The sequence below is a fragment of the Physeter macrocephalus genome, chromosome 11 (assembly GCF_002837175.3).
Source record: "Physeter macrocephalus isolate SW-GA chromosome 11, ASM283717v5, whole genome shotgun sequence".
NCBI lineage: Eukaryota > Metazoa > Chordata > Mammalia > Artiodactyla > Physeteridae > Physeter > Physeter macrocephalus.
In genome coordinates, this window is record NC_041224.1 from 42,003,834 (window position 1) to 42,024,211 (window position 20,378).

General features: G+C 54.0%; 1 protein-coding gene across 4 annotated transcripts in view; it reads left to right on the top strand.

Annotated features, from left to right (window-relative positions):
- AP3B2 (adaptor related protein complex 3 subunit beta 2) overlaps positions 1-20,378 on the top strand; it is a 33,779-nt gene extending 13,401 nt beyond the window's left edge. The window contains exons 5-27 of one of the 4 annotated variants that reach the window (XM_024117411.1): positions 2,649-2,809; positions 3,081-3,147; positions 3,248-3,430; positions 3,539-3,822; positions 4,068-4,122; positions 4,478-4,549; positions 6,217-6,279; positions 6,631-6,763; positions 7,041-7,150; positions 7,795-7,971; positions 11,392-11,578; positions 13,357-13,475; positions 13,577-13,633; positions 13,965-14,073; positions 14,457-14,580; positions 14,957-15,140; positions 15,284-15,344; positions 15,677-15,783; positions 15,985-16,213; positions 16,631-16,715; positions 16,965-17,062; positions 19,715-19,853; positions 19,943-20,093. In XM_024117411.1, the coding sequence (XP_023973179.1) occupies positions 2,649-2,809; positions 3,081-3,147; positions 3,248-3,430; positions 3,539-3,822; positions 4,068-4,122; positions 4,478-4,549; positions 6,217-6,279; positions 6,631-6,763; positions 7,041-7,150; positions 7,795-7,971; positions 11,392-11,578; positions 13,357-13,475; positions 13,577-13,633; positions 13,965-14,073; positions 14,457-14,580; positions 14,957-15,140; positions 15,284-15,344; positions 15,677-15,783; positions 15,985-16,213; positions 16,631-16,715; positions 16,965-17,062; positions 19,715-19,853; positions 19,943-20,093 (2,955 nt within the window). Of the gene's footprint in view, positions 1-2,648; positions 2,810-3,068; positions 3,148-3,247; positions 3,431-3,538; positions 3,823-4,067; positions 4,123-4,477; positions 4,550-6,216; positions 6,280-6,630; positions 6,764-7,040; positions 7,151-7,794; positions 7,972-11,391; positions 11,579-13,356; positions 13,476-13,576; positions 13,634-13,964; positions 14,074-14,456; positions 14,581-14,956; positions 15,141-15,283; positions 15,345-15,676; positions 15,784-15,984; positions 16,214-16,630; positions 16,716-16,964; positions 17,063-19,714; positions 19,854-19,942 lie in introns of all 4 variants that reach the window. The other 3 variants (XM_024117412.1, XM_055088778.1, XM_024117413.1) reach the window with 3 other exon arrangements.

Sequence of the window (20,378 nt, forward strand, 5' to 3'; positions counted from 1 at the left end):
TCTTTTTTTTTTTTTTTTGTGGTATGCGGGCCTCCCTCTGTTGCGGCCTCTCCCGGTGCGGAGCACAGGCTCCGGATGCGCAGGCTCAGCGGCCATGGCTCACGGGCCCAGCCGCTCCGCGGCATGCGGGATCTTCCCAGACCGGGGCACGAACTCGGTTCCCCTGCATCGGCAGGCAGACTCGCAGCCACTGCGCCACCAGGGAAGCCCCTGTTGTCTTTTTGATGATGGGCATTCTGACAGGTGTGGAGTGATTACAACTTTTTTTAAACCATTATACTGTGTTGAAACCTCCATCGCCATAATTTTTAAAAATTTATTTCAGGCTCACAGAAGGCATAAAGAATAAATAATGAATATATACCCAGCATAAGAAATGAAAGATTTACCAAACAGCCAAAGTCCCCTATGTATCTTCTCCTGCTTATTATTCATATACATGTATTTATTCTTTTATTACTTATTTATGCATTCCTAAATAATGTATAATATTGTTTTGTAAGCAGTATCTTATATGTGTTCCTCTAAAACTCACTTTCTTTTTGTTATTACTACTGTTGGGGGGGCTTTCCTGCACATTAGAACCAGCCTTTTCTGTCAGCCCAGGCTGAGGCTGTGTTTGCTTTGCAGCCCACTAATGTTGGCTCAATTCAGACAGACCTCCAGTTGGCAGGCAGATAATCTAGGTCTCCCTATATCCTGTCTTTATGCAATTGGTTCCTTGAATCTCCTATGAAACCCTACTGTATTTCATTTTATAAGTTTAGCACAGGATCCAGCCAGGGTGATTCTGAATCTTAATTTTGTCCTCCTGATTTTGTGTCTTCCTCCAAGATGCTGATAAGCTATTCAGACCAGGGCAACAGACTATGAGTCCCATATATCATGCTTCCAGGATGACATTCATCTGTTAGTAAATCTTCCCCAAGTACCGCATTTTACCAAATTGTGGATCCACCTAACTGCAATCAGCTGGAATTTTCCCAGCTTGTTAGGAAGGATTTTAACAGCAAGGAAATTTCTTAACACCTTTCATGTGCAAAGGGCTGTGGTTATCCAGAGATAAAATAGACATGAATTCTGCTCTTAAAATGCTTACATATTAAATGAAACAAAAGGCCTACATTAAAAATGGCAATCCAGGAAATGCCATGAGAGACTCCCACAAATGCTTTGCTGAAATCAAGATACATACTGTTAATAGCTACCAGCCTAGTTACCCTAGCAAAAAGGAAAAGGGACTTTGGGGGATAACTTCCTGTGAATCCATAATCATTTCCAAATAAAATGTTAAATAAAAAAGGAAAATAGGTTTTAGCAGTGGATGTGATATGATTTGACTCACAGACTCCTGCTTTCAAAATAAGTGCTTTGAAACCATCTGTTTAAAAATTAATTCCAGAATTTTAACAGGGATTACCATAATTTTCACCTGTAATTTTGTGGCTCTTCTCTTTCTCCATTTTAGAAAATCAGGGTAGCACCTACCCTTTAGTGTCCTAGCACCTCTCCCACTGTCCACGTCCTCCAAGATTAACGGTAATTTACAGCTGCTGCTGCTCTTGTAATCTCCTGATTACAATACACTGTGTCTAAGGCTCTTCTGATGCAATAAGAGCAAAGAGGAGGGGCTTACACACCTATTCTCTCTCTTTTTTTTTAAAGCAATTAACAATGGTGTAATGCCATTTTTGTTTCTTTACTTATTTATTTTTGGCTGCGTTGTGTCTTCGTTGCTGTGTGCGGGCTTTCTCTAGTTGCGACAAGCAGGGGCTACTCTTTCGTCGCGGTGCGTGGGCTTCTCTTGCGGTGGCTTCTCTTGTTGCAGAGCACGGGCTCTAGGCGCGTGGGCTTCAGTAGTTGTGGCTCACGGGCTCTAGAGCACAGGCTCAGTAGTTGTGGCGCACGGGCTTAGTTGCTCCGCGGCATGTGGGATCTTCCCGGACCAGGGCTTGAACCAGTGTTCCCTGCATTGGCAGGCGGATTCTTAACCACAGAGCCACCAAGGAAGCCCCACACCTATTCTCTTTTTCGGAGCACAGGCTCCGGAGACGCAGGCTCAGAGGCCATGGCTCACCGGCCCAGCCGCTCCGCGGCATGTGGGATCTTCCCAGACCGGGGCACGAACCCGTGTGCCCTGCATCGGCAGGCGGATTCGCAACCACTGCGCCACCAGGGAAGCCCCCTATTCTCTTTTAAACACTGTGGAGGAAGTGGAAGAAGAGCAGGTTTGAGAGGTTGCTGGGAGACAGAGGACTGTAAGGATGAGCTCTCGGAAAGGGAGACCAGTTTGCATTTGCTGGCAGTCCCCTCCAGCATAAACACAAAGACACCCTCCCCCTCCACACATTCCCCTAAGGAACAAGAACTTTAGGTGTTCTGAAAGTTTGCCACTCTCCCTGAGAGTGAAGCAGCCAATGCCACATACGTTCAGGTGTCAGATTTCTGCAGCAGGGCCAAGAGTCAGTGCCTTCAGGCAGCTCCCCCCCACCCCAGGTACCCAGCACTAGCACATCATCCAGGCTCAAGAGAGGAGGCAGGGAAGCAAGAACTGTTGGTGACTAGGGACAGTGAGTTCCACAGGTGTGGCCTCTGCCCTCAGGCCACCTGCTGCCCTCTTATGGCTCTGCCTCCACCTCTGCCCTTAGGACCCCAACCAGCTGATTCGTGCCAGCGCCCTCCGTGTCCTGTCTAGCATCCGTGTGCCCATCATCGTGCCCATCATGATGCTAGCCATCAAGGAAGCTGCCTCGGATATGTCGCCCTATGTGCGGAAGACGGCTGCCCACGCCATCCCCAAGCTCTACAGGTATGCCCCAAGCCCCCGCCCACCCCTGGCCTCTCCCAAGTCTTGCAGGCTGCTTTTGGTTTTGCTTCTGTTTGTTTTGTTTTGTTTTGTTTTTCTCTTCAGATGGTTTAAGGCAGTTTGGGGAACTGACAGAGATGGAGGACATTGAAGGCAGTGGCTCACACCTCTTTATGAATAGGGTTGGGGTGAGGGAGGTGAGCACAGCTTGGGCGGATATTGGGAAGGCTGGAGACGGGGGAGGGGCAATCCCTCTCAACAGTTTCTATCTCAGTTTGGATTCTGACCAGAAGGACCAGCTGATAGAGGTCATTGAGAAGCTTCTGGCGGACAAGACCACGGTGCGTATGTGGACACACAGGGACGGGTGGTGAAAAGGAGCCAGGCAGAGGCCCCTCTGGCCTTCCTGTTCATGTGCTCTTGCCTCTGTCGGTTCCCCAGCTGGTGGCGGGCAGCGTGGTGATGGCCTTCGAGGAGGTGTGCCCAGAGCGCATCGACCTGATCCACAAGAACTACCGGAAACTCTGTAACCTGCTCATCGATGTGGAGGAGTGGGGCCAGGTGGTCATCATCAGCATGCTCACCCGCTACGCCCGCACGCAGTTCCTGAGCCCCACCCAGAACGTGAGTGGCCCAGACCCCCCAGGCGGGACCCCAACCCTCGCCCTAGCAGAGTGGGTAGGCGGGTCTCCGGGAGGAGGTGCCCACTGTCCCGCCTGTCTCCCCCTCCAGGAGTCTCTGCTGGAGGAGAACCCCGAGAAAGCCTTCTACGGCTCCGAGGAGGACGAGGCCAAGGGCCCGGGGTCGGAGGCGGCGGCCTCCTCGGCGCTGCCGGCCCGAAAGCCCTACGTCATGGACCCCGACCACCGGCTGCTGCTGCGCAACACAAAGCCGCTTCTGCAGAGCCGCAGCGCCGCCGTGGTCATGGCGGTGGCGCAGCTCTACTTCCACCTGGCGCCCAAGGCGGAGGTGGGCGTCATCGCCAAGGCCCTCGTGCGCCTGCTGCGCAGCCACAGGTGCGCGCCCGCCCCGCCCACGCCCGGGGGCCGGCTCGCCCCGCTTACCCACCCCCTCGACCCAGAGCGCCTGACACCCTCCGCCCCAGCCCACCTGCTCCCCGCCCAGACCCCAGTCCTGCCCTCCCCCGCTGGTGCCCTCCCCACACCGGTCCTCTCCTCCCTCCTATTCTGCCCACCTCCCTTCTCCCGACCTGCTGCCCCAGCGGAGGGGCCCAGGTACCTCTGACCCCTCCTCTCCACAGCGAGGTGCAGTACGTGGTGCTCCAGAACGTGGCCACCATGTCCATCAAGCGCCGGGTGAGCAAGTGACCAAGGCCTGCCCTCGCAGTCCGAGGAGTGGCTCCTGCGGGGCTAGGGGTACTGGGGAAAGGCAGGATGGGGGGAATGCCCTGGCTGTGCAGAGTGTGGGAAGGAGAGACCTCAAATGCAGGTGGAGAAGCAGGGCCTGGATCCCGAGGACCGCTGAGGGAGGAAAGCCTGATGAAGAAAGACCGGGTTAGGTCTGAGGAGGAGGGAAGAATTGAGGACTAGAGGACAGTGAGGGGCAGGAAGGATGCTGGGTCCTGGGTCAGGAGAGGAGGAGGGGCGCTCTGGAGGAGAAGCAGGTCTCAGGCTGAGGTGGAGCTCCCTGGGGCTGCCTCTCTCGTGCCAGGGTATGTTTGAGCCGTACCTGAAGAGCTTCTACATCAGGTCCACCGACCCCACCCAGATCAAGATCCTGAAGGTGAGTGATGGACAGATGTGCCTGTGGACTTTCTGTCCCCCACCCCCATGACCTACTTGAATATCCACAGTGGTCACCTTGGTGCCTGCCTGTTTCAGAGGCTGAGCCCACCGTTGCTCCAGCCAGGAGTGTTTGTTCAGGAAGCCAGGCTAATGAGAGTGGGGGGACAGGGTGCAGGGAGCTGCCCTTTACCCAGTACCTGTTATACACCTGCCACTTTTCACATATGAAGTAATTCGATTTTCATAATCACCTCAGGAAGTGTACATTATCTCTATTTTATGAAAATGTAGACTTAGGGAGGTGAGGTAACTACCGAAGGTCAGGTCTGCTGACTCCCAATTCATACTTTCCCTTGGGACTTCCTTGGCGGTCCAGTGGTTAAGACTCCGTGCTTCCAATGCAGGGGGTTAGGGTTCAATCTCTGGTCGGGGGACTAAGATCCCACATGCTGCGTGGTGCAGGCAAAAAAAAAAAAAAAACAACATACTTTCCCCGCTGCAGTCTCTGTCTTCTACCCACAGTGTAATTACCCTCACACACCTACGCCCTCGGGCTGTCGTGCAGACATACCCCCACAGAAAAGGCAGCAGGAGCCCATACCCACGTTCCATCCCTGCTCTGCCTCATTATTATTATTATTATTATTTTATTTTTTATTTTGCGGTACGTGGGCCTCTCACTGTTGTGGCCTCTCCCGTTGCGGAGCACAGGCTCCAGACACGCAGGCTCAGCGGCCATGGCTCACGGGCCCAGCCGCTCCACGCATGTGGGATCCTCCCGGACCGGGGCACGAACCCGTGTCCCCTGCATCGGCAGGCGGACTCTCAACCACTGCGCCACCAGGGAAGCCCCTCTGCCTCATTATTGAGTAACTTCCTTCAGCAACGGTTAATCCTCCTAACCCTTTTGAACACCTATTGTGTATCTCATGGCTAGATCTAGGGGTATCTAGGGGTACAACAGAGAACAAACCAATCAGGCACCCTACCCTTGTGGAGCTTACAGTCTCGCTGGGGTGAGGAGGAGACATTGGGCAGCTAATCACACAGCACAGGTAAAAATCCATTTGCAAAATAGATGTAAAAGGAAAGTGCAGAGAGCTGTACGAGCATAAATAGGTGGACCTGATCTAGTCTGGTGTCAGGGAAGTTTTCCTTCAGGAGGGGAGACTTGAGCTGAGGACTGAGACATGAACATGAATTCTCTAAGTAAATGCTGGGACAAGAATGGGAAGAGGTGCTGCACACAGAGGAAACAGCATATGCAAAGGCCAACAGGAGGGTTGTGACTAAAGGCCTGTGTGACTGGGGCGTAGAGGGTGAGGGGGAGAATGGTGGGAGATCAAGGACTTATAGACCATGGAAAGGATGTTGGTCTTTATCCTAAAAGCAACTGGAGGCTTTAACTTTTCCTTGAAGGTAGAGAGGTGACATGATCGTACTACAAGCATACTCTGTCAGGGAGTCCATTTAAGAAGCAAACTGGTCCTCCTGCATTTTGGATAAGTTTCATGATCTGTCAGTTCTCTCATCAATCTAAGGATGATGCAGGGCTGTCCTGCCTGAGGAATGTTTTCTGGTTGGTGAAGTGTGTGTTTGGAGCAAAGGTTTATGAAAGCACAGAAAGCCCACTGGCCACCTTGCCCGTTTTCTGACTCCCTGCAGCTGGAAGTGTTGACTAACCTCGCCAATGAGACCAACATCCCTACTGTCCTACGGGAATTCCAGGTACGGGCCAGGGGCCAGCTTATAGTCAGAGAGGCCCTCGAGAGTTGTCCTGCAGCTCCTTGTGCTTAGTGAGAATCGGCCTGGTGGGGCAAACCTTCTCTTAAAAGCCCAAAGTGGAGAAACTGTTATTTTACGTCCCTCCCAATGCCTTCTACTGGCTTTGGGTTAGGGAATCACTGGGTGACGGGTGAGGCTGTCATTCCTTTTCCCAGAGTTTAGTCTCTGACATGATGAGTCATTGAATGAGGGGGTAACAGCTTTCTGGAAGGTCACCCTCAAGCCTGCAGAGTCACTGCCGAGTCAAGTCTGAGGGATCACTGCCTTCCGGGGGTCACTCTGTTGTGTCCACAGACCTACATTCGCAGCATGGACAAGGACTTTGTGGCAGCCACGATCCAGGCCATTGGGCGCTGTGCAACTAACATAGGCCGAGTCCGTGACACCTGCCTCAACGGCCTGGTGCAGCTGCTGTCCAATCGTGATGGTCAGTGTTTGTCTGCATGTCCAACTTTGATGACTAGTGGGTGCTGCCTGCATGTCTGACTCTGATGGCCAGTGGGTATCCACCTGTCTATCCAGGAACAATGTGTGTTCGTCTGTCTGTCTGCCTCACTTAGTATCCAAGTGCTCCCACGTCTCTGAGGGCCACTGGAGAAGTACAGGGGGTTGAGGAACAGAGCCAAGGGGCTGGGGGCATTGCAGGTGTGCCTGTTCATTGTGTGTGGTCATCTGACTGTCCGGGCTCATTTCTTGTCCCACAGAGCTCGTGGTCGCAGAGTCAGTGGTCGTCATTAAGAAGCTGCTGCAGATGCAGCCAGCACAGCACGGAGAGATCATCAAACACTTGGCAAAGCTCACAGACAACATCCAGGTCAGGGAGTGACCCCGTTTCCTTTCCCAACCCAATGTCCTCCCCATGATTTTAAGACCCTATAATTAAACATTAGCCTTAATAAAAAATCAACTTCCAAACCTTCCCTACTGGCTCGAAAGGTGGGAGGAAAGGTGGGAGGAGGGGAAAGATGAGACCATGTGACCCTGGTTCGCCTTCCCTTTGGGGATCCCTTGCTGAGCTCCAGCCTGTACCACCACTCAGGTTTTCTCTAAAGTTCTGGCCGAGGGTGGCCAATTGACTAGTCCTGTGTTTTTGTGTCACACTGCCAAGTTGAAACATTCAAGCAAAGGCATTCCTGAAGATTCAGGGAGCATAACAAGGCAGTAAAGCTTTGAGGGTACAATGGATCCAGAAAATCAGTCTTTTATACTAAACTGTGACTGAATTTGGGGCTTGAAGGCTCTGCCCATGCTAATGAAACCCTAGGGAAGAGGGGAGATGCTGCCTGGGAAATACCCAACCTTTAATCTCTCTCCCATCCCCTCCCACTCCCATTTCCAGAGAAGCCCACGATACAACAGGCCAGCACAGATGGGAGGAGTGCCGATTCCTTGGCAGACCAGGTGCCCACCCACATTCCCACGTTTACCCCAGACCTGACTCTTCTCCCACACCCACAGGTGCCCATGGCCCGAGCCAGCATCCTGTGGCTCATTGGCGAGTACTGTGAGCACGTCCCCAGGATTGCACCCGACGTCCTGAGAAAAATGGCCAAGTCCTTCACAGCCGAGGAGGACATCGTCAAGCTGCAGGTCATCAACCTGGCAGCCAAGCTCTACCTGACCAACTCTAAGCAGGTACAGATTGAGAGATGCCTCCTAAAACACTCTGGGCCCCAGAAACAGCCCAGGCGGTATTCTGTGGGCCCTCACCAGGTAGGCGTGAACTTTAGCACTTTTCTTTTTTATGTCACTTTTTTTTCTTTTTCATATTTTATTTTATTTCTATTAATTTTTATTGGAGCATAGTTGATTTACAATGTTGTGTTAGTTTCTGCTGTACAGCAAAGGGATTCAGTTATACATATATCAGCACCTCTTTCTGAAGAGGGAGTTCAGGACAGGTGTCTGGTCTGCCCAGGTGACCAGTGTTCCCCCAGTGTCCACAGCTACTCCAGGGCCCCAAGGGCCTAGTAGGGATGGTGACCACTGTTGAAGAGGCTCTTCTATGGGGCTGTGACTTCCAGTCTGGCAGTGGGTGTGTCCCTACCTGCTGCCTTTGGAACACTGGGGCCAGGGGGAGGGCCCAGCAGTGATAGGCACTGATGGGAGAATATGTGTCCCAGGAGATGTGGTCTCTGCTTCCTCCCAAAGCTTGATGATGCTTCGCCAGTCTATGCCGGGGATGAGAGGGCAAGTCTCTGCTCAGGCGTGGGTGGTATTGGCAGCCATTGTCATTCCTAAGGTGAAAGGTTATGAGGGACACCATAGCCAAGGACATGGCTCAACTAAGCTGGAATACCAGGATATTAAAAACCTCTTGAGTGTCCAGCATCCTCTGAGATGGTCCCAGGAGATCCTGCTAAAAACAAAGTGTAATGTGCAGAGCTTCTCAAGGTACTGGGGACACCAAGCACCCTGACAGTTCCCACACTCAGTTAAGTGAGGCAGGGGTTGGCAAACTACCGCCCATGGGCCAAGTCTGGCCTGCTGCCTGTTATTGTAGATAAAATTTTATTGGGACGCAGCCACGTTCATTCATTTGTTTATTGTCCGTGGATGTTGTTGCTGCAATAGAGTCCAAATGGCCTGCAAAGCTTGAAATAGTTACTCGCGCCCTTTATAGATAGAGCTTGCCAGCCCTTGGAGCAAAGCATCTGGGCCATACCCTGTAGACTCTGACAGCCCTGCTGGCCTGAAGGTGGCCTCTTTGCCATCCCATGGAGTCTTTGGATGGTGGCACTTGTGCATCTTCTGTGGCTCCTTTGATCCACGGTGGCTAGAGTGGGCCCTAGGGACGTAAGCTGGGGAGGCAGGGCCATCACATGCTGGGAGTCTTGTCAGGAGCTGGAAAGGACGGCAGTTGTGTAGAAGCAATGAGGGGCTGGATCTGTGGGTGTCAGTATTGTGGGAGAAGTAGATTGGAGACAGAGAAGTTAGAGGGAACACCACTGGAAACCTTCAAACAAATATTTGTGTGCCTCCTTTATTCAAGTGGGAGGAAGGAGCAGGAGGGAGGAACGTTTGAATAGATGAAGCAGCCTGGTGGGTAGCCGCCCGGGTAGAGGGGGCATCTGAAAGGCTCAGGACTGAGCCAGAGTGGTGCTGTTGGCATGTTTTCATTAGCCTGGGTGTGCTCACGTGGCATTTCCCCAAGTTGTCACTGTTAGCTACATGCACATTGATTCATGAATTTATTTAACATGCATTTCCCGAGTACCCACTATGCCTGGCACTGAGCTATGTCCTGGGGTGATGACAATGAGCGAGACATGTTTACTGGCCTGCAAGTGCTCATAGCCAAGTAGAGGAGACAGCACAAAACACAGAGCAATAAGGGCTGTAGTCAGGGTTGGCACAGAGAGCTGTGGGTATATATATAGCTGAACGCCTCTCCTAGGCAGGACACAGGGGTCCCATCCCCCATCAGGCCACCCAGAGTAGGCTGTTCAGCCAAATGGAACCTCCAGGCACACTTTACCCTAAGGCCAGTCCTTCCAGGCATAGGCCCCTTAGAATGGTTCTTTGACTCAATAACGAGAGCTTTTCTCCTTCCTACCCTCCCTATCTTTCTCTCTTCTTTCTTTTCAGCCTGTTCTGGGATTGGTGGAGGAAGGGGAATTCTTGGCACACTAGGAGGGAGGTGGTCTGGATGTGTCCATGTCCGTCCTGGCAAAACAGCAATGATACTTCCCCCATCCCAGTACCAAGGGTGACATTCTGGACCTGCCACAAGGCCATAACAATCCCAACCATCCCTCCCACCTGCTGAGCCATCCATTGCATGCCAGATACTGGCCCAGGCTGAGGCCAAGGAGATGAGGGTCCAGGCCTGGATGCAGCACTGACTGGCTTCTTTTTTTTTTTTTTTTTTTGGTATGCGGGCCTCTCACTGTTGTGGCCTCTCCCGTTGCAGAGCACAGGCTCAGGACGCGCAGGCTCATCGGCCATGGCTCACGGGCCCAGCCGCTCCGCGGCATGTGGGATCTTCCCGGACCTGGGCACGAACCCGTGTGCCCTGCATCGGCAGGCGGACTCTCAACCACTGCGCCACCAGGGAAGCCCCTGACTGGCTTCTTAACCTGGGAAAAGTCACTTAATGACTCTGGTTCTCCTCTGTTAATGGGGGCAGTAGCGCCCACCTCTCAGAAGGGATATGGAGATTACGTGAGGTAGTGAAGCATCTAGCACAGTATTTGACACTAGAAGGCACTCCATAAATGGTGGCTACCACTGTCATTTTGTGACAGGTTAGACTAGGTCAGGATCAGGGCAGCAATTGAGATTTGCGGTCCTGGGATATGGCTACCTTGACTGCAGGCTGTGAACCCCATATGACTTCAGCAAACCCATAGGCAGCTGCAGTTTGCTCTGATCTCATTAGGACCTTCCAGGGAGGATTATGGCCTCTGAGACCCCTGCTCAGAATCTACTATGTGGGTCAATGGGGCGTGAGGGCAGCCCCTGCCAGGGGGATTCCTATGTGTTCCCCCTTTCTCTTTTTGTCACCTAGTTCCCCCCAGGTGATGGAGCCTAGAAACTGTGAGGTCTAGCAGAATGTTCTAGACCTTCACTCACTCTGGCACCTCAGGGTGGAGAGATTGGCCCAGCCTGGACTAGGTGGGGTAGGAGTGGGCCTAGGGCAGTGGGGACCACAAACCTGAGGAACACTGGCACCCAGGGCCAAGAGGGAGGTTTCCAAAAGGGCAAGCTCTTTTGCTGGCCAAGTCAGTTGTCAGAGTTGGCGTTGGGAGTCAGGGCCAGGGAGGTGGGAGAAAATGCAGGGTCTGGCACAATGGCAGGTTGGGAGGGAAAGTCAGGTGGAGGCAGCAGTGCTTGGAGCTGTTGGCCAAAAGAATCTGGTTCATGGACTACCCTGGCAGTCCAGTGGGAAAGACTCCGCACTTCCACTGCAGGGGACACAGGTTCAATCCCTGGTCGGGGAACCAAGATCCCACAAGCCACAGGGCATGGCACAAAAAAAAAAAGAATCTGGTTCAGAGACCTCCTGTGTCCCCACCCTCTGGGATGGCTGCTGACCCACTTCTTGTCCCCCAGACCAAGCTGCTGACCCAGTATGTGCTGAGTCTGGCCAAGTATGACCAGAATTACGATATCCGAGACCGAGCACGCTTCACCCGGCAGCTCATCGTCCCTTCGGAGCAGGGTGGGGCCCTCAGCCGTCATGCCAAGAAGCTCTTCCTGGCACCCAAACCAGCCCCAGTCTTGGAGTCATCCTTCAAAGGTGGGAGCTGAAATCCAGAGTAACCTTCTTAGGGGAAGGGCAGAATTGGCCAGCAACCCGGTCCCAGCCCTTCCCCCTGAGGTCTCAGTCTCAGCCAGGTACCAGCCTTCGGTGGGCAGGACTTCTGGAGAAACGCCCGTCCTGTGCCCCTGGCCCAGCCCTCTGCCCATCCTGCGGCATCCAGGGCTTGCTCTTTCACCCGCTCACAACCATCACCAGCATCAACTCACCTGAGTCTCTGCCCTCCCAGGCAGGATGGGCTTCTGGTTTCTCTCCTCTTGGGCTCCCCTTTCCATCCTACTCCCTGAGCAGGCACTATATGTATCAAGATTTTACCTACCAAGGGCCCAGGAAGGCAGGCAGTAGAACTCCATACAAAGGAGAGCTGTAGGGACTTCCCCGGCAGTCCAGTGGTTAAGACTTTGCCTTCCAATGCAGGGAGGTGGTGCAGGTTCGATCCCTGGTTGGGGAGCTAAGGTCCCACATGCCTCAGGGCCAAAAAACCAAAACATAAAACAGAAGCAATGTTGTAACAAATTCAATAAAGACTTTAAAAATGGATCCTACTCCCTGAGCAGGCACTATATGTATCAAGATTTTACCTACCAAGGGCCCAGGAAGGCAGGCAGTAGAACTCCATACAAAGGAGAGCTGTAGGGACTTCCCCGGCAGTCCAGTGGTTAAGACTTTGCCTTCCAATGCAGGGAGGTGGTGCAGGTTCGATCCCTGGTTGGGGAGCTAAGGTCCCACATGCCTCAGGGCCAAAAAACCAAAACATAAAACAGAAGCAATGTTGTAACAAATTCAATAAAGACTTTAAAAAGGGTCCACATCAAAAAAATCTTAAAAAAACAAAAACAAAGGAGAGGTGTATGTTTGTAAGTGTCCTGAGAAAGCGGCTGCCAGCACTCACTGGGCTGTCACTGGAGGTCAGCCCAAACCCCCAGCCCCAGGCCCACTGCCTTGCCTCTTCTCTCGGTCTGGTCTCCCGTGACAAGGGCTCTGAGAGACGTGGGAAGGGAAGGGTCCCCCAGCTGACTCTCCGGGCCCAGGAACCTACTCAGGAGGGGAACTTCCTTCACGAAGCTCGGTTCTCCTGCGTATCTTTTTGTTCTGCTTTATCTTTCCCTGGACCACAGGAGCAAGGAGATTCTGAGGGATGGGGCAGATGTGAAAACCTCCCAGGAAGAAGGGGAACGGTCCCTTTCTCCTCCCTAACACCATCCCCACTTATAAGTCTCTGGGTTGCCCTCCTCTGGCTCTGACTCCCTCCTGCTCCCATTTGGACTCACCCCTCCCCACAGAGTCCTCAGCCTGACCAGACATACCTCCCTGCCCTTTGACCCAGCCTGGCCAGCCTCTTACTCATAGTTGCTACCCTCGCCCCAAGCAGGCCTCCTTCCTGAGCCTGGCTGTGCAGCAGCACCACCCCCGTTGCCCTGGGAGAGAAGCCACACCCGCATCTCTGCTTCCCCAACAGGCACCAGGGCAGACAGGCAGCAGTAGCTCTGGGCCCAGGAGCCCCTCCTGCCTTCCTCTGTGGTCCCAGCTTCCCCCACCCCTCAACCCCTTCTCTAGTCAGCCATACAATCTTTTTTCCAGCATGTGGGCCTGGAGATTCAGTCAGGGCAGAAGAGCCATTAGCGGACATGTCCACCCCTCTCTTCTGTCTAGCTAGGGAGTTCCCACCGGAATCACCACCCGGCCCCACCTAGGAAACAACTCCCAGGGCATTTCCTCACTGCCAGTACTGACTTGACCTCTCACCCTGTCCCCAGACCGGGACCACTTCCAGCTGGGCTCACTGTCCCACCTGCTCAATGCCAAGGCCACGGGCTACCAGGAGCTCCCAGACTGGCCAGAGGAAGCCCCGGACCCATCTGTGCGCAATGTGGAGGTCAGCAGGGGTGGAGGGTGGAGCTGTGTGTGGGGAAGGACAGACAGCAGGGAGCTCTGGGAGTGCCAGCCCGGCCCTCCTGACACCCTCCCCACACGCAGGAAGAAGATCTCTCCCTTATTGAGACCCATGTGGGCCTGTTGGGCGAATACACCAAGGTCCCCCCGCCCCGTGTGCTGTGTACCCTCTGCTCCGTGTGCAGTGTTCTCTCCCAGCCTGTGCTGCCCCCTCCCCTCCCCCTTGTATGCTGCACCCCTGTGCCTTCCTTACACTCTGTTCCTTCCTTCTGGCAGTGCCACTCTGTGAGTGCCTCCCCTCCATGGACAGGGTCCCTTCCCTCCCCCCATTATTCCCTCTTGGGGACAGGACCAGGTGGGGCCCCGAGAAGAGCTAGGGTGAAAGATAAGAGGGGCTTGTGCTTTCCTTCCCCCTCTCCATCCACCCATCCATGATTTAATGACTCCCCGCCCTCCACCCCACAATCTCCAGGTACCTGAATGGACCAAGTGCTCAAACAGGGAGAAGAGGAAGGAGAAGGAGAAGCCCTTCTACTCAGACTCTGAGGGAGAGTCAGGGCCCACAGAGTCCGCAGACAGCGGTGAGGAGCTGGGCGGAGCGGGGCCCTGTGCTTCTGCCTGTGTGTGTGCCTTGTGGCTGACTATCTGGCGCACGTGTGTGCTCCTGTATTAGATGGTCACGTGTCCAAGGAGGTGTGCACCTCCGTGTGTGCACCTGTATGTGTGCTTATGCACTTGAGGATTGCACGTCCCAGATGTGTGTGTGCTTGTGTAGGTCTCTATCCGTACGGGTCCATCTGTGTTCCGGTCGGTCTGGTTGGCGTCTGGGGCCGGGGGCAGGTCGGGGGGTTGGGGGGAGAAGAGGTGAGTTTGCTGCTTCAGTGCAGAGTCTGAAGCTGGGTGCCCAGGGCTCCCCAGGAGGCCTGCACACGAGGGAGGGAAGCCTGAGACAGTCCTTCCGCAGACCCTGAGTCCGAGAGTGAATCGGACAGTAAGAGCAGCAGTGAGAGCGGCTCTGGGGAGTCCAGCAGTGAGTCCGACAACAAAGACCAGGATGAGGACGGGGAGAAAGGGAGGAGCAGTGAGAGGTAAGATGACTGGGCGGCCTCAGGGCTCTCCCTTGGAAACGAGGGGCTGACCCTCAGCCTTAGCCAGTCTTCTAAGAGCCCCTGAGCCTCCTCATGAGCTGGTGGGGCCTACAGACCCCCGGGCTGCTCACGTGATGGCCGCAGGAGATCTCTGCGTGGGGCGCAGCATGAAGAAGCAGTCAGGGAAGGGGCCCGAGCTGGCACAGGCCGGTCTAAAGCTCGCGCTGCGACCCAGGCATAGGAGCTCAGGTGTGGAGTCCACTGGCCCAGGCTCCCCACCCTCACCCCCCATGTTCAAGGCTTTCCCTGCTCTTCTGTGAGGCAAGGAGGGGTCATCCAGGCTGGGCCCAAGCCCTGTTTGCCCCCTTTCCTCCAGTGAACATAGTGAGGAGGAAGGTAAGAAGAGGAAGATGAAGAAGAGGAAGAAGGTGCCAGAGGGACAAGAAGGCGGCTCGTCCTCAGATGAGGGCAGTGATTCCAGCAGCAGCTCGTCAGAGTCTGAGATGACATCAGAGACAGAGGAGGAGCAGGTGGAGCCTGCCTCCTGGAGAAAAAAAACAGTGAGCGCCTTGGGGCAGAAAGGGGATGGGCGTATGGACCGGGGCCCTCCCCGCGCTCTGGGCCAGGCCCAGGCATCTCCCTATAACCCAGCCCGGGCCAGGGTACTCCCCTTCCACACTCACATCCCGCTTTTCTCTTGCAGCCTCCCAGCAGCAAAAGTGCCCCTGCAGCCAAGGAGATCTCCCTGCTTGATCTAGAGGACTGTGAGTTTGGGTGGTAGAAGTCACGGGGGGAAGGAGGCCTGGGGAGTATGACTTAGGAAGGGCCATGGGCACTCTGGGTTAGGTTTCTCGGGGGTTTGGGGTGGGAGGAGCAGACAGAATACATCTTTGGGCCTGAGAGGGCAGCAGGACAACCTCTCCAGGTGTAGGGTTGGGGTCTAGGATGGATATCTCTGTGGAGCCACCGGGCTGCCACGTGCCTCACTGTCCGTGGTGCTGAGCCGTCTACTCCCTAAGCCTTGGGCTCCTGCTTGATCCAAGCCAATTCCACTTTGCCTCTGCCTCGTCATAATGTTTCTCATATACTCCCACAGTCACCCCTCCCAGTGTCCAGCCTGTGTCTCCCCCAATGGCTGTGTCCACCAGCCTGGCTGCTGACCTGGAGGGCCTGACGCTCACGGACTCCCCGCTGGTGCCCTCGGTGAGTGGGATGGGGAGGGGCAGGGCTGGGGCAGGGACACATCTCTGTGCTGCATCCTACGGTATGGATTTGTGTGAAGGGGGTGTGATGGAGGGATGGCTTTGAGCCTCCGTTGCTGTGACCACAAGTAGGGACAAGGCTGGGACGGGCTCTCGCCTTGTTGTTCATTTCCATACTTCCCCTCCTCCTCCTCCCCTCCAGCTGCTGAGTCCAGTGTTGGGTGTCGGGAGACAGGAGCTGCTGCACCGCGTAGCTGGCGAGGGGCTGGCTGTGGACTACACCTTCAGCCGCCAACCTTTCTCCGGGGACCCCCACATGGTGTCTGTGCACATCCACTTCTCCAACAGCTCTGATACCCCCATCAAGGGCCTACATGTGGGCGCCCCCAAACTACCCGCTGGCATCAGCATCCAGGAATTTCCGGAAATCGGTGCGGAAGGACCTTGGATGTGGTGGAGAAGGAGGCTCCTGGGTGGAGATGGTCTTTCTGTGGTTTCTGAAGCCCCCCTCTGTGCCAGGCCAGGGTCTAGGCTATGGGGGTATGGAGATGGCATCTAACACAATCCAAGGACAAGACAGACTAGGAAATGAGCAAGTCCATATCAGGGCAAGAGGTGCTTGAGCCTTGGTTGTTTCAGCACTGACTTAAAGGGGGTGAGGGTGAGTGGGGGAAGGGTGTTTACATTTCAGGAGAAACTCAGGAACAGCCTCTCCAGGGGCTCAGAAAGCCAGGATTCCATAGAGCAGTGGTCAGCTCTGCAAGTGGAGGGGAGAAGGGGTCAGGGTTCCAGACCTATCAGGTGATGCTGTCTTTCTCTCCCCCTTTCCCTGCCTCACACTGCTGCAGAGTCCCTGGCACCCGGAGAATCTGCCACTGCTGTCATGGGCATTAATTTCTGTGACTCGACCCAGGCGGCCAACTTCCAGCTGTGGTATGTTTCCAACTCATGGAAGAGTAGGAGGATGGCTAGGGAGAGGTGGGGTCAAAATAAACTGGAGCTGGAGGTGGTGTTAGGTGGGGCTACATCATGATCTGGTGTGTCTGGAAGGCATCCCAAGACTTCAGGTCTCTTACCTCTCTCTCCTGCTGCCTCCAAGCCCTCCCTTCAGACACAGTGCGAGGTGAGGGGAGAGATGCTGGCCTCATTTCCTCTCCCTCTGTCTCCTCCTACCCTTCCCAGCACCCAAACCCGACAGTTCTACGTCTCCATTCAGCCACCTGTTGGGGAGCTTATGGCCCCTGTGTTCATGAGCGAAAATGAGTTCAAGAAGGAACAGGGTGAGTGTTTCCTGGAGGTGGGCAGGGAGGGTGCTCAGGACCATCCACTGGGGCTCATTCAGCTCCACCATACAGTCATGCTGAGGGGGCCTCAGCTCCTGCAGATGGAGGGAGGCCTCGCAGCTTGTGGCTCCAGCAAAGGCTTCACAGAGCCTGGGACACTTCAGTGAGGCTTTGGAGACAGTCTCAACTCAGCCAGGCAGAAAATTCTAGGCCAGAATTCCAGCTGGTGGAAACATTATGAGTAGGTGTTAGTGAAAATTTACAGGAAGAAAAGAGGGGAGCAGTTTGCTTTAGGGCATAGGAGTCCTTAGCAATGGTGAGTAGTGAAAACAAAGCTGAAAATATGTTCGGTCTAGTTTCTGGAAGCTTGAATGCAATGCTAAAGGATTTCGGTCCTAAAATTTCAGAGCTGGAAGGGGTCACAGAGGTTATTGGGTCCAACTCCATCGTTAGAGAGGTAAGGACTGTAGACTTCGTTTTCCTAGCAGTAGAGGAGTCATTGAAGTTTTTTGAGCAAAGACGGGCCAGGTTCAGACTTCTGCTTCAGAAGGAGAAATCTGGCAACATTTACAGCTAGGACTGGAATTGAGAGAATCTGCAGCAGGAAAAAAAGGCAGAACAGCGTAAGTGGGAGGCAACATGGGGCTTCATGGGTCCTGGCTTTAAGTTCTGAACCTGCCACTTGCTTGGTATGTGACCTTGGACTAAATTCTGTGCCTAGTTATAAGGCTATTGCAATAGATCTGATGAGAGATGGTGAGGACCAGGATTAGAACCACAGCAAAAAGAATGAAAGGCTGGGGTGGGGGAGAGGGAAGCCATGGGCATTTGCCCTAAGAAAGCGGAGAGGGAGACATGTAAGCTGGCTCTAGAATGTCTGGCTTAGATAGTAGGGAGAATGGCAGTGCCATTCACCTAGACCAGGGGTTGGCCAACTTTTTCTGTAATTGGTCATAAAGCAAATGTTTTAGGCTTTCTGGGTCGTGTGATCTCTGCTGCAATTTGCCGTTGTAACCCAAGAACAGCCACGGATAATACATAAATGAATGAGTGTGGCTGCATTCCAATAAAATTCTATTTATGGACACAAATTTGAATTTCATATAATCTTCATGTGTCATGAAATATCTATCTTTGATTTTTCCCCCAGCACTTAAAAGATATTAAAAAAAAAAACCCATTGTGGGCCATGCAGGTGGTAGGTTGTATTTGGCCTTCAGGCTGTAATTTGCCAAACCCCTGATCTGGAAGAAAGAAGAATGGATTGGGCAAGCGAAAGGGGGGACGATCTTGGACAGTTTTGGAGAGGCTGCTTTTGAAATACATTTGGGAAATTCAGGAAGAGGTGTTTACTATGCAACTGAAAATGTGGGTCTGTGCCCAGGAAACACTTCTAGGCTGGAGTCAGGAGCACAGAGGTGATAACTGAAGCTGTGAATTTGAGTGAGATCACCCTGGGAGAGAGATGGGTGGGAAGATAAGAAGGTCAAAGACCTTCCTTGAGGAAAACCTGCCTTCTTCAGGAGAAAAAGGAGGGGAGGGAAAAGAGAAGGAACAGTGAGAGGTGGGAGGAGAACTGCGAGAGATGAGGAGGTTGAAGAGTGCCTTGGATGGTCTGCAGGCCAAGATGACCAAAGACCTTCAGATCCAGCAGATAGGAAGCTGCTGCCAACATCAGAGAGAGCGGGCCATTGCAAAAAGGCGGCAGAGGCCAATTGCAGTGGGTTGAGGGAGACCAGGGCTTGGGGAAATGGAGTCCTCTTTGGAGGACCTTGGCGGTCATTGGGGAGGGAGACACAGCACTAGCATGATGACGTATCTTGTTTCTAGAGAGGACTTCTTAGGAACGAGGAGACTTGATATGGAGAGACTAAAGGTACAGGGACAAGAAAATGTCACTAGTTAGGAACGGAGGGCATGACAGCGACAGGAGAGGGATGTCCGTTCTCAAAAGGAGGAGAAGAATGGCGGAAGTAGCAGAAGGAGGAGAGAGAGGCTGAGGAGAAGGTGGGCAGGAGGGCAGACAGAGGAGCTCTCATGGCTGGGTAGCGCGTGTGAGTGGAGAGGAGAGGTCAGACCCGTAGAGTGAGGGTTTCTTGGGATGCTGTGAGTGCCTGGGGACGTGACGAGTCCTGGACAGGTTTGGAGCTGTTGCCACATGTGAAATCAGGGGTCCACCTGTGAGGGCTGCATGTGACAGCCGGACTCTGGCCCGTCGGGTTAGGACCAGCAGCAGCCACCAGTGAGTGATCTCTTCTGTGAGGACTCAACCTCCAGGAGCTGGGAGAGAGTTGCACCTGGGTTGGAGGGCCAACCAGGAAAGACTAAAAGGTGGAGGAAACCTCTAAGTACTGACTGGCCGCCAAGCCCACTGGCCACTCCCAAGGGGCTGGTGGCCCAGATTCTGACAGTGGGGAAGCACCCAGTCAGTTTCTGCTCAGCAGTATGGATAGAGCCCTGGGTGGGGTGGGAGGCTGACCAAGGCTCCCTGAGGGAGGGCCAGGTCTGAGAGGGAAGTAGCCCCTTCTCAAGACTGGTGAGGGAGATTCAGACCTGCCCTGCCTGAGTAGAACCTGGCGAGGGTGCTCAGTGGGCAGACCCAGCGGTACCCACCGTGGCCTTTGCCCTCATTATAACCTCTGCCCCCAGGAAAGCTGATGGGCATGAATGAGATCACAGAGAAGCTCACGCTGCCAGACACCTGTCGGAGTGACCACGTTGTGGTGCAGAAAGTGACTGCCACTGCCAACCTGGGTCGTGTCCCTTGTGGGACATCTGATGAGTATAGGTACTGACCACCAGCAGGGGGACGAGATGGGCTCTTGGTCCTGATTTGAAGGAGGGGCCCCATGCCTCATTCCTCTACCCCCACCTCAGGTTTGCAGGGAGGACGCTGACCAGCGGGAGCCTGGTCCTGCTGACCCTGGACGCCCAGCCCGCTGGAGCTGCCCAGCTGACAGTCAACAGTGAGAAGATGGTGATCGGCACCATGCTGGTGAAGGACGTGGTACAGGCTCTGACCCAGTGATCCTAAGTGCTGTGACCTCTTTGACCGTCACTTGTCCCTCCCTCGTGACATCTAGGCTGTTAGCCTGCCTCTCTCTTTCTTTCTCTCTCTCATATCAGACTCCTCATTCCAGATAGCATCCGGGGGTCCTCTCTCTCTCTGGTCATGACCAGGCTCCCTCCCAATTCTCCTCCCCATGGGTTCCTTAGTGACCTGTGCAGAGGGAGATGGCAGGGCTCCATTCAGTCCTCCCAGCTTTGTGTAGCTATTTATGTGGCAAAACCTCAATAAAATGTCTTCTCCCTA